This window comes from Salvelinus alpinus, chromosome 3, assembly GCF_045679555.1.
Source record: "Salvelinus alpinus chromosome 3, SLU_Salpinus.1, whole genome shotgun sequence".
Classification (NCBI taxonomy): Eukaryota; Metazoa; Chordata; class Actinopteri; order Salmoniformes; family Salmonidae; genus Salvelinus; species Salvelinus alpinus.
Genome location: NC_092088.1, coordinates 42,005,895 through 42,019,209, shown reverse-complemented (window position 1 = coordinate 42,019,209; position 13,315 = coordinate 42,005,895). Strand labels below are relative to the sequence as shown.

The 13,315-nt window shown below is 40.4% G+C and overlaps 1 protein-coding gene across 1 annotated transcript; it reads right to left on the bottom strand.

Annotated features, from left to right (window-relative positions):
• Positions 1-6,270: 6,270 nt before the first annotated feature.
• On the bottom strand, positions 6,271-9,748 carry LOC139570731 (epithelial cell adhesion molecule-like). Its single transcript, XM_071392867.1, has 7 exons — positions 9,263-9,748; positions 8,272-8,373; positions 7,813-8,071; positions 7,520-7,585; positions 7,249-7,411; positions 6,860-7,099; positions 6,271-6,662 (listed from the first exon to the last, which is right to left on the bottom strand). Exons 1-7 carry the CDS (start codon positions 9,318-9,320, stop codon positions 6,639-6,641), a joined length of 912 nt encoding a protein of 303 aa, XP_071248968.1. The 5' UTR covers positions 9,321-9,748; the 3' UTR covers positions 6,271-6,638.
• Positions 9,749-13,315: the final 3,567 nt, after the last annotated feature.

Here is a 13,315-nt window from a genome sequence, read left to right as displayed (position 1 = left end):
TCAAAATGGCCAGAAACAAATAACTTTCCTCTACAACTAGACAGTCTATTCTAGTTCTGAGAAATGAAGGCCATTCCATGTGAGAAATTGCCAAGAAACTGAAGATCTCGTACAGCGCTGTGTACTACTCCCTTCACAGAAAAGTGCAGACTGGCTCTAACCAGAATAGAAAGAGGAGTGGGAGGCCCCGGTGTACAACTGAGCAAGAGGACAAGTACATTAGAGTGTCTAGTTTGAGAAACAGATGCCTCACAAGTCCTCAACTGGCAGCTTCATTAAATAGTACCCGCAAAACACCAGTCTCAACGTCAACAGTGAAGAGGCGACTCCAGGATGCTGGCCTTCTAGGCAGAGTTGCAAAGATAAAGCCATATCTCAGACTGGCCAATAAAAATAAAAGATTAAGATGGGCAAAAGAACACCGACACTGGGCAGAGATATGTTTTTTTCTTTGCAGCTCTGCCTAGAAGGCAAAAACAAGGACTTTTCTAGGTGACGCCAAACTTTTGAACGGTAGTGTGTGTGTATATATATATACACACACACACAGTTGAAGTCAGAAGTTTACATACACCTTAGCCAAATACATTTCTACTCAGTTTTTCACAATTCCTGACATTTAATCCTCATAAAAATTCCGTGTCTTAGGTCAGTTAGGATCACCACTTTATTTTAAGAATGTGAAATGTCAGAATAATAGTAGAGAGAATGATTTATTTCAGCTTTTATTTCTTTCGTCACATTCCCAGTGGGTCAGAAGTTTACATACACTCAATTAGTATTTGGTAGCCTTGCCTTTAAATTGTTTAACTTGGGTCAAACGTTTCGGGTAGCCTTCCACAATAAGTTGGTTGAATTTTGGCCCATTCCTCCTGACAGAGCTGGTGTAACTGAGTCAGGTTTGTAGGCCTCCTTGCTTGCACATGCTTTTTCAGTTCTGCCCACAAATTGTCTGAAGGATTGAGGTCGGGGCTTTGTGATGGCAACTCCAATACCTTGACTTTGTTGTCCACAACTTTGGAAGTATGCTTGGGGTTATTGTCCATTTGGAAGACCCATTTGCGACCAAGCTTTAGCTTCCTAACTGGAATGTCTTGAGTGTCTTGAGATGTTACTTCAATATATCCACAATTTTCCTCCATCATGATGCCATCTATTTTGTGAAGTGCACCAGTCCCTCCTGCAGCAAAGCACCCCCACAACATTATGCTGCCACCCCCGTGCTTCACGGTTGGGATGGTGTTCTTCAGCTTGCAAGCCCCTCCCTTTTTCCTCCAAACAACGATGGTCATTATGGCCAAACAGTTCTTTTTTTGTTTCATCAGACCAGATAACATTTCTCATAAAAGTACATTCTTTGTCCCCATGTGCAGTTGCAAAGCATAGTCTGTCTTTTTTATGGCGATTTTGGAGCAGTGGCTTCTTTCTTGCTGAGCGGCCTTTCAAGTTATGTCGATATAGGACTCGTTTTACTGTGGATTTGGATACATTTGTACGTGTTTCCTCCAGCATCTTCACAAGGTCCTTTGCTGTTGTTCTGGGATTGATTTGCACTTTTCGCACCAAAGTACGTTCATCTCTAGGAGACAGAACGCGTTTCCTTCCTGAGCGGTATGATGGCTGCGTGGTCCCATGGTTTTTATACTTGCATGCTATTGTTGGTACAGATGAACGTGGTACCTTCAGGCGTTTGGAAATTGCTCCCAAGGATGAACCAGACTTGTAGAGGTCTACAATTTTTTTTATGAGGTCTTGGCTGATTTATTTTGATTTTCCCATGATGTCAAGCAAAAAGGCAGTGAGTTTGAAGGTAGGCCTTGATATACAGTGGGGCAAAAAAAGTATTTAGTCAGCCACCAATTCTGCAGGTTCTCCCACTTAAAAAGATGAGAGAGGCCTGTAATTTTCATCATAGGTACACTTCAACTATGACAGACAAAATGAGGAAAAAAATCCAGAAAATCACATTGTAGGATTTTTAATGAATTTATTTGCAAATTATGGTGGAAAATAAGTATTTGGTCAATAACAAAAGTTTATCTCAATACTTTGTTATATACCCTTTGTTGGCAATGACAGAGGTCAAACGTTTTCTGTAAGTCTTCACAAGGTTTTCACACACTGTTGCTGGTATTTTGGCCCATTCCTCCATGCAAATCTCCTCTAGAGCAGTGATGTTTTGGGGCTGTTGCTGGGCAACACGGACTTTCAACTCCCTCCAAAGATTTTCTATGGGGTTGAGATCTGGAGACTGGCTAGGCCACTCCAGGACCTTGAAGTGAGCAAAAATCCCAGAACCACACGGGGGGACCTAGTGAATGATCTGCAGAGAGCTGGGACCAAAGTAACAAAGCCTACCATCAGTAACACACTAGGCCGCCAGGGACTCAAATCCTGCAGTGCCAGACGTGTCCCCCTGCTTAAGCCAGTACATGTCCAGGCCCGTCTGAAGTTTGCTAGAGAGCATTTGGATGATCCAGAAGAAGATTAGGAGAATGTCATATGGTCAGATGAAACCAAAATATAACTTTTTGGTAAAAACTCAACTCGTCGTGTTTGGAGGACAAAGAATGCTGAGTTGCATCCAAAGAACACCAGGCCTACTGTGAAGCATGGGGGTGGAAACATCATGCTTTGGGGCTGTTTTTCTGCAAAGGGACCAGGACGACTGATCCGTGTAAAGGAAAGAATGAATGGGGCCATGTATCGTGAGATTTTGAGTGAAAACCTCCTTCCATCAGCAAGGGCATTGAAGATGAAACGTGGCTGGGTCTTTCAGCATGACAATGATCCCAAACACACCGCCCGGGCAACGAAGGAGTGGCTTCGTAAGAAGCATTTCAAGGTCCTGGAGTGGCCTAGCCAGTCTCCAGATCTCAACTGGATTTTTTTCCTCATTTTGTCTGTCATAGTTGAAGTGTACCTATGATGAAAATTACAGGCCTCTTTCATCTTTTTAAGTGGGAGAACGTGCACAATTGGTGGCTGACTAAATACTTTTTTGCCCCACTGTACATCCACAGGTACACCTCCAATTGACTCAAATGGTGTCAATTAGCCTTTCATAAGCTTCTAAAGCCATGACATAATTTTCTGGAATTTTCCTAGCTGTTTAAAGGCACAGTCTGTAAACAATTGTTGGAAAAATTACTTGTGTCATGCTCAAAGTAGATTTGCCAAAACTATAGTTTGTTCACAAGAAATTTGTGGAGTGGTTGAAAAACGAGTTTTAATGACTCCAACCTAAGTGTATGTAAACTTCCAACTTCAACTTTATATTCATATTTATCATTCATTTAACAGTCCAAAAATGTATGTAGTCATTCCTTATTGGTTCTTTAAAAACAAGTACCATGTAGGATATGATTATTTAGTGGATTTGGGATAACATAGGATGTTGTTTTAGCTAGTTTAACTGCTGTTTTAGCAATCTGGCCTTACGGTTTGATAGATGAAGAGGCTTACTTTATGATAGTTAGTTGTATGTATAGTACATAGATTAAGGAAAGGTTAGTGGTGTAAGTGGCTAGTTTGTGGAGACATCGGAAAGTATGCAATGGAAGTGAGTGATGCACAGTACTGTGGAAGTGGTACAGTAGAGTATTGAGAAAGACTATGCTTTACGAACAGAGTAGTTGGTATGTTATGATATGGTCGCGCCCTCTGGGTTACTGAGTGGAGTGTAGTGTGGTGAAACTGAAATGGTCCGAAACTCAACCTACTAGATTACTGCTAGTTGACCAGTGACCACCATGTTGTTTTCACTTATTCTTTCAGATCAGCCAAGATTAAGAAATAGGAACATAGAACCTGTTTTTTGTCTTAAAGACATCCTCTAGCGATTAAAAAAATTTTTTTTACGATATCCCACGTATTATAGAGTAAGGTACACAAACCAATGCGTAAAAATAAAAATGTTTTGAGCGAAATAGTGTTAAGCAAATCAGGTGTTAAATTAGTTGAAAAGGAGACTGGAGTGCCACAAAGAGGCTGTTGTTCAGTGATAGGATGTGGTGTTTGAGAGAGTGGATTGATGGAATAATATTGAACAGTGATTGAAAAGCATGTGTGCTGTTTCACAAGAATTGTGGGCCTGTGAGGGCAAAGAGACATCTAAGAAAGTAAAACAGAGGTGTTATAGTGGACGTGGGCAGAGTTTGGGAAGGTGTGTCAGTTGACAAGTTCCCTCAGATGACAGGAATTTTAAACCAAAGCATGACTCATTCAATTTTGAATAACTGGAAAGCATATTTCTAGATCAGTATGATCATTTATTAGAACCTGAATCCATTTTAAACTGCTTGTTTCCTATGTGAGTTCTTGATGTATGTCATTCCCAAATACAAGCTTATAATGCACCATCGAGAGCATTCTGACCAGTTACATCTCCACTTGGTATGGAAACTGCTCGGAATCTGACCGTAAGGCGCTACAGAGGGTAGTGCGTACTGGGGTCAAGCTTCCTACCATCCAGGACCTATACACAAGGCGGTGTCAGGAAGGCCCAAAAAATTGTCAAAGACTCCAGTCACCCAAGTCATAGACAGTTCTCTCTGCTACCGCACGGCAGTCGGTACCGGAGCTCCAAGTCTAGGACCAAAAGGCACTTTAACTTCCCCTGATAGGCTGTTCTGTGGTTGATGCTGTGGAGCTTAATAGGGCCTGCCGGGAACTGACACACCCTCATTTCAGGTACGCAGGAGGAAAGGGGACATACAACACCCAAACCTGTCTAAACTAGTTAGAGGCACTTTGTGTTGCTTATGGGAGGCGGGAAACAATGAGATAAAAGGAGAAGAGTTTGAAAGGGGAACATAGGCAAAGCAATTGGTAATGACTATTGAAAATGCCTATTTATTCCTTGATAAAGCTATTTTTGTATATGTGTGTATTTTAGTTCTTATTTAAAGAAAAAAGAGAAATTCCAGTAAGAAAGTCCTTTGTCATTAATGTACCGATTTTACAGTAAGGTGTCCGATTCATTGGTCCAATAATGTAACACTTACAAAGACTTATCCCAAAATGCTACCTACTTGTAGTTGTACTGCTTGTAAAAATTTCCAGAACCAAACACCAAACTAAACAATGTGAGCAAGCTGGGACAGGTTATCCGTTGATAGCTTCTAGTGTTAATGTGGTAATGACCGCCTGTCTGGTACCTTTCAAATACAATACTGTTTAAAAATGTGAATCTTAACCTGACAATATGGCTTATAATCTTTCTCTGTATAACTGCTGATATATAAACTATTAACCAGTCTCGCTACAGAACTCCACTGATGTGCTATGACCTTGTATTTTGACTTAACTTTCTAACACTAAGGGCCTTATATACAGGTTACCATCCTCTCTGTAGACTTGAGTATTATGATGACCTCAACTAGACAAACAGGTTTGACGTAGCGCCAAATGGTTTCAGAGCAGACGTTGACTAACCACATCCCCTCACGAAATAGGTGGGGTCATAGTATCTACACGCAGGCCCTTCTCAGTCAACTGACATGAACATGCATTCTCAAAAAGTAATTTTAGTTCACATGAACAAGCTCAGTGAGATCTTTCATTAAAAATCCCCACATTCAAGATCTGTAATTAATCTACATGAAAAATACGTACATTAGAAAGCCTCCTAAACATAATGATCCCATGACCGTAAGGGCCATGAAGACACTCAGTAGCATTTCCAGAGTATCGCAGATACTGAACATGTGACCGGAGGTGAACACACCCTAGTCTTTTCACCAGCATATCCAAATGGAGTACATTGGTTTGGCGTGTTAAAACCGGTTCTGAAGTATACATTGTGTTTCCTGTTTCCACCCTACCTCATCTGGGATCAAGTCAAGAGTTGTGTAACTAAGCATGTCATGGAGTGAAGTGCACTGTTGGAGCTAGGAACACAAGCATTTAGCTACATCTGCTAAATGTTTGTGACCAAATAAAATGAGTTACAATACATGGATACGTATCACGCAAGACCAATACTAGCCATAAACTTGTTTAGGGGTGACCATGTTAACAGTTTAGATATGTTTTATAGACTTGGTTTGAGTATATTCCTCATTAGTTGGCTGGGAAACAAAGTAATTTCATGCCAATTGTTCCCCTCCCCCATTAGTTTGACTCTGCACAGTAATTTTCCATTGAGACACCTTAAGGTACACCTGGCTATAATGCTGAACACCATTCCATTAAACTCAGTCTAAGAACCCCCTTGTCATTCTAGAGGCAAATAAATTGATTGTAACAAAATTGTAAGGCAAAGCAAAGGATATTTTAAGACTTTATTAATAACAATCCATCAAAACACAATGCATATATGAAACTGTACAGGTTACCATCATTCAGACTTCATTTAATAAAAACATTGATGCATTTAAATCAACCTGGACATGTATCATGTGTTTCTGAAGCACTGTAGCTTTGCCATTTTACAGACATTAGGATTTAAAATGACACCAGTTTATATACAAAGATGCTTGTGGTAGTAACAGTGCCAAATATAAAGTCCAGTCCTTTACAAACAGCATCCCTCAAGTAACAATATTAAAAACAGCACAATTGCAAACAATGTTTTGTTAAAGGGCTATGTACAAGCTGTTAATATTCCAGCGTAGAACCGACTGGTGAAGGATTGTCTACAGGGCCTCCATCTCTCTGGGCTGAAAGGGAAAGCAATCAAACAAAACATTAGGCATCATGGGGTAAATGGTCTTTCAATGTGCCAGTATGGTTTTCAATTTGGAGAATGTCCTTACTATATACATAAAACCATGACCACAACAGGAACAGCTTATAGACGCAGTGTTTCAAATGCTTCTTTAACCTCGTTATCAGAGGAACATGTTGGACCACTCACCTCCGCCTTGCTGTACTTCTGCTCTCGCTTCCTTGCAAAGAAAAGGACCAGCAGTCCAGCGACCACGGCCAGGATGACCACCACGATGACTGCGATAATGCCCCCGGTCAGCCTCTTCATGGTGAAGGTGGGGGCCTCCTCATCCACATAGTACACCAAGATGTTCTCCATCTCCAGCTTCTGACCGTCCACACTGGGCTCAAACTTTTCTTGGTTGGCGAACAGGGGCAGCACCTTGACCTGGGAATAACAGAATATTCACAGGTCAATAATCTGGGTTTTGATTTGAATATGTTTTATTTAACTGAGATCAGAAGACATGTCGAGGGAGACCACGATATGCGTCACTGAAGTGAAACAGCAAAGGGAGGGGAGAGGTCATGACTTACGTCTTTCTCCATGTAGTAGGCCATACGCGATAGGTCGGCTTTGCGGTCTCCCTTCTCCTTCTTGACGTCGACGACGATCATGCGAGCATCGGGGTCATACTCCACCTCCTTCACAAGGGTCTTGTCAAAGCTGTAACGGGTTTCGATGGCATTTGCAATGGCACTGCAGGAGGACAAAGTTCAGTGAGTAGTTTCATGCACGTGTTAATATTACAGCACTTGTGAAATGTTAAGTTGACACGAATACCATGAAACGGACGTAAATACTTACGCCTGCAACTTATTTACATCCACGGCTTTGCTCACTTCCTTGTGCTTGAGCTCCAGGCGAACCCAACTGGAGGAGAGAGGGACAGGGTTAGATTTCAATACCCAGTACAATTTCCTAGTCATCAGAATTTAGATTCGGCCTATCACTTCCCTTTTCTTAGTCATCCTGAATTTGTGTTTCACAAGCATAATACGTGTGCTCAGTCTGTATACCAGTTAAAGCTGAAGCCACATCCTGCATGAATGATGGCAACCCATGATTCTTAATCTAAATACACATGATAGAAAACTTACTAGGTCTCCACGAGCTTCTCACACTTGAGGTTCTTGTCTCCCTTGTCGGTTCTGCGCACGCCAGCACTGTTGACACACCAACACTCCTCAGTGTTGTTGCACTGTTTGGCATGGAAGGCACCAGTGGCCTCACAGACCGGGTCATAGATACCATCATTGTCCACGAAGGCAGTCTCGACTGGCTTTCCTCCAGTACGAGTGGACAGGTTGTTCTTAGCACGGTACATCTCTGCCTTCATCAGGTAGCATTTGGGGATCACTAACAGAGGGATAAGAGACCTTAAGAATCATTCATAGGCAAAATAACACTGGATGAGAACAAGTCACACCAGTCCCAGAAAAGTTAACCCACAAACCCCTTTTTAAAAATGGATGTAGGCTAGTTGTAATATTTATAACAGGAAGTATTATGTTTCACAAATTAGATTAATGTTGCTTGACATAATGAGAGGTACTTACATGTAGAGCAGTTCAGGTTTTGTTGCATACCAGCTTCAACCATAATGCTACATTGGCAAGGGGTGCCATCGCATGTGGCCCACTTCATACTTTCACATTTGCCTGTGGAAGACAAATTAAACATGAGGCTAGTCTGAAAAACATAATTGGTACAGCCTGAAACGAATACTTGCAAAGTCGTGTACATTTCTTTACAAGCCAGAACATTTTTTTTTTTTTTTACATTTAAAAAAGTATGAGATGGTTTTCGGTGCGGTTTGTCCAACAGCTGCCCGATATGAGGCGAAATATCCACACGAAAGTATTGTTTACCCGACTTTTTAGAGACCCGGTAGGTAGCGGTTATATGGTTCGGTACCGAGGTAAAGTTAGGAACATTTACACGACTTCCCAAACATTCGTTTTAGGCTGTATATACCAATTAAATTGTGTATTACAGCCCGACTAATCAGACTACCATGAGGCCAACAACAGGTGATGTAATGGAGTAACAAATAGCCATGTTTATTAGAGCGGAAGCAGTTAAAAACAAGTCCCAAAGGAATTCCCACGGAGGGTGTAGGCCTACAGGTAACGTTAGAGAGCTCGAACTGGGCGTTGGTTACACAGAACAATACCTTCCCGACCCCCCACTCTTTAACGCACCGAAACTAGTCTTGGAGTATAACTATGTCCAATGTATAAAGAAAACATACAATTGTGTAACATGCAACGTCATTGTAATATTTTGCCCATAAACAATTGGTTTATCATAACGAAAAGCTTGATTTGGGCTGGCTGTCTAGGGCTAGGCAGCGAAACGCAGAGGTCAATACAAAAAAAGTTAACTTGTTAGCTATCAATTTTGGGACCGATTGCCTCCAACTATCAAAATTGTCTAGAGATTATGGTTACTTTCTTACACATTTTAAAATGTGTCTTCTCATAAAAAAAATAACTAAATGCTAATAAATATTTCCCTTGTTAAAATGCCTAAATTAAATCAACTTACATTGAGCTGAGGCACCCACTGCGAAAGTCGCAAGAAGAAGTGCAATCCAAATCGTCATGGTAGAAACTTTGAGAACAAATTAAATGTCCTTAGTAAGCGTTGTGACCGTCCAGCACAAAGCACCAAAATGGAGTAAACACCTGAGCGACAGAAGGGTCCTTTTCTTTCCACAGGTGCGGCTCGTCCAACCAGTTGAGATGAACTCCAATGAGATCTTGTTCACCAAACAAGCACGGATACGGATTGGTGAGCAGTGGTGTGTGTAATTACTTAACAAATTCGATATCACCTGTGAAAACACTTAAGCCATCGAATTTATAAAATGTAATACTGTATCTGATACTGACACCTGTAGTTGAAAAATACTTTGATTTCTAAGAACAGAGTCAGTCTCATGACGTCGGCTAATTTAAATAATGAGGACTGTGTGTGGCGTTTTACCTGACTCGCCTTTTTTCCCGTCATTGCCATAGGAAACAAGCTCTCTCTCTCTCTCTCTCAATTCAAAGAGGCTTTATTGGCATGGGAAATATTTGTTTTATTGTCAGCAATGTACAGTGTTTTAGCAATGTGCAAATAGTTGTAGTAGGAATAGTGGGGGAAGATAAATCATGGTTTCCAAAACTTGGTCTTTGGGACCCTAATGGGGTGCACATTTTGCCTTTTGCCCTAGTATTACACAGCTGATTCAAACAATCACCTAATCAAGCTTTCTTCTCTTGAGAGCCATGTCTGGTATGTTGACCTCTCTCAATATCAAGGCTATGCTCACTGAGTCTGTACATAGTATCTCTCTCTTGTGTATGTGTGATGTAAACATATGTTTTTCATGGCAATAAAGCCCTTTGAATTTAATTAAGAGAGAAAGATAGAAAGAGGGTGAGAAAGATGGAGAACAATATAATTTAGAAAATACAAACATTTATATAATCAAACTACTGCCAATGAGTTTTTCTCGGATCCCAAAATTGAGATCCGAACCGAATTCGTTAAATTCATACCTGACCCCAACTGGATCCAATCTTTAAAAAATATGTATATTCAAGGTGGACCAGATCCGACCCAAAACATGTCCGAGCTGAGAGAGAATTAGATCCAAATGGGGGTGGGTCTGTATCGCATAAAATGCAGATTTATTGCCTCGCAAGCCAGCGAAATAGTTTTTACTTGTCTGACAGTAAACTTTAACTGTGCATTTTCAGTTGTATTTAAAATTATTTATTTGTGCTCTACAGCTTTGCATTTTCATAATGACACCCCAATAGTTAGATGTAGAACGTTGAGGTTTTCAGAAATGTTTGCCTTGTTTCTGTTGACCAAATATTTTAGTAGGATTTCTTTTTTTATGTGCCTGACTGCAAGCATGCTGCAAATAGTTAACTTTTGTCTCTAACCTAATATTCCGCAGGCCTATTCTTTTACTGAGAAACATTACAATCTATCCTATTTAACTGCTTTGATCAACATTGATTTAGACTAAAGGTAGGCTATAGCCTGTTTGACCAATTCAAAATCAAATTTGAATAGGCTATGGAAGGATTGCGTCTCCCATCTGCATTCCAGTGTCATTTTCAACAATTGGGATTTGTAGGTCTAAGGTTAGTAGGCTATTCCCGCTATGACAAAGCTATATTTGGATGTAGAATATTGAGTTTATCAGAGATCGGTTCATTTGTTTCTGTTGACTGAATATGAGATTAGAAGACTTTTATTTTGTGAGTTTAGGATACTAGTGAGTGTTGTGTGTTAGACATATTTTGGTAGGTTTTAACTCAGGTCTAACTCAATATAATAATCTAATATGTTTTGTTCTAAATGAAATGTTTAGGCCTACAGAATCAGCCTGAGGTTGTTTTGGTTGCGGGTTTGACAGAAAAGTCATCCACGCCACAGCTGTGTAGGTCTACTGTCCAAGAGAGTTAATAAAATATTAATCAGTAGCTCTGTTTCCATCCAATTGGCAACAGATTTTCATGGGAAATTTCTGAAAGGGATCTAACCCTTGATTCAAGAGTTAACTACAAAATGTCTCAGGTTGATCCGTGAAGACCTCTAATGAGAGGTAATCAGAATATGTATTAACGGTAGGCTATTTTGAGAATCAAAATGTATAAATGAGGAGACATTTATTTTCCCTACAATGATTACACCCTGCTGTTCTATATATATATATATACACACAGTATCATTTGAACAACCCAGGTTTAAAAAAAAATAATCCCAAAACCAAAGGTAGAAACAACAGCACTGACGGAAGTCTCCATGGTGATGACTAATTTGGCTATGAGTCATATTTCTCAGATGGATCAGATAAAGCAGTGTGGAAAATAATTTAGGCTACTCATCTACCAGTGGAGAATGTATCATACAACATGACTAAACATGAGTTTTATCTGAAGTACGATCATTTCAAAGATTTCTGATCAGAAAATAAAAAAGGTATATCAAAACACTATTCAGGGGATTATTCCACCTGGGAACTAAAATGATAAACCAGACAGGTAGTTTACCTTTAACTGGCCTTATCAACACAGTAGTACTTTATTACCTATATTATCTACCTGTAGCCTTTATCTCACCACACAGCTGATTAGCAGGTCTACCAGTGAATAGCCTCTGCCAAGTTCCCAACAACCTGATATTACGGTTTTCAGAGGAAATGGAAAGAGAGCCTGTGACTAAACTTCCGCTTTTGGAAGTTAACAAGGCGACACTCCATCTTAACTCCTCCTCCACATTTACTGGATTGGTTAAACAGTGTAGAAGAGAAACTCACCCAAATGTTTTTTTTTCTTCTGGTCAAGACCAGTAGGCCTATGTAAGGGATCTAATTTCAGACCTTTATTTTATGCCAGCTATGTTAGGTTAACAAGTGAAGTACCTACAATGAGACCACAAAGCGTCTCAGATTAGGAGGGCTGATCTAGGATCAGATTCTCCTTGTTGACCATAATGAATAAGAAGAGAGACTTGATCCTAGATCAGCGCTCCTACTCTGAGACGCTTTGTGAATGCAGGCCCTGATTCCTAGTGCCGATTTTAGAATGTAAATCTTGGTGGGGCAAACTTTTGTTTGTTGTTGATGCATGCCAGCAAAGCCACTACACAACACAAAACTAAACAATACATTAACTGCACTATAACGGTGACAAACGGTGCCCACAAACTGTTAGGGTCTACATAAAGCTGTCACATAAGCAGAGCTTTCTCTTCAGCACCATGGAGTGAATCCTTACCACTGCTACACCTGGCTATCAGCGGAGCCTTGTCTGGCAGCGGAACAGTTAATTCAGCCTCATTTACAGCCTTTTTAAAAAACATAGCTGATATGGCTGACTTGCTTGAACAAATCTGGTTTCTACTGACAATTGAGATGTACAAATTATGGCATAAGGGAACGATGAGCAGATAAGAGACAGTCCGTAATTTCGATTAAGACATTACTGAGCGAGCTAAGACGGACGTAGTCAATTTAACTATATGTTCAGCACTTTTGAAATGTACAGCGACAGAATTCAGAACATGGCCCGTTCTTACAGTGTTCTTCCTGTACACTAAGTCAGAACTCTAGGATAAATAAAGGGGCATACAGTATAAGCAGACAATGAAAGCTCTTACAATATTTGAAGATTACATTTCTCTAAAACAGGATATAGGCTACATGTGCACCACCAAGTCAGAACAGTAGGTTAAGTTGTGAAGGGGAAAGGGACAACATTATTAGGGTGAGGCACATGGGCTGCTAACAGCGTACTACACAACATACACTTAGTATTACTTTCTTAGCTACAGACAGTATACATATCTCCCTGGCACACAATTTATGCAGCAGCATACAAGACATTTTTGGACTTACTGTTGTTGTGCTGTGCTCACTTGAACAGGAAGGTGGTGTGGCTGTCCTTCTCGTGGGCAAATTTTGTCATGAAACTTTGTCATCAAAGTCTAGCATTCTCTGGATTTGTGGTGCTTTCAAGACAACTGGGAACTCAGAAAAAACAAGGTTGAATCATGACATCAGTGATCTTCAGGTCAGAGCTCTAGAAAGAGGCC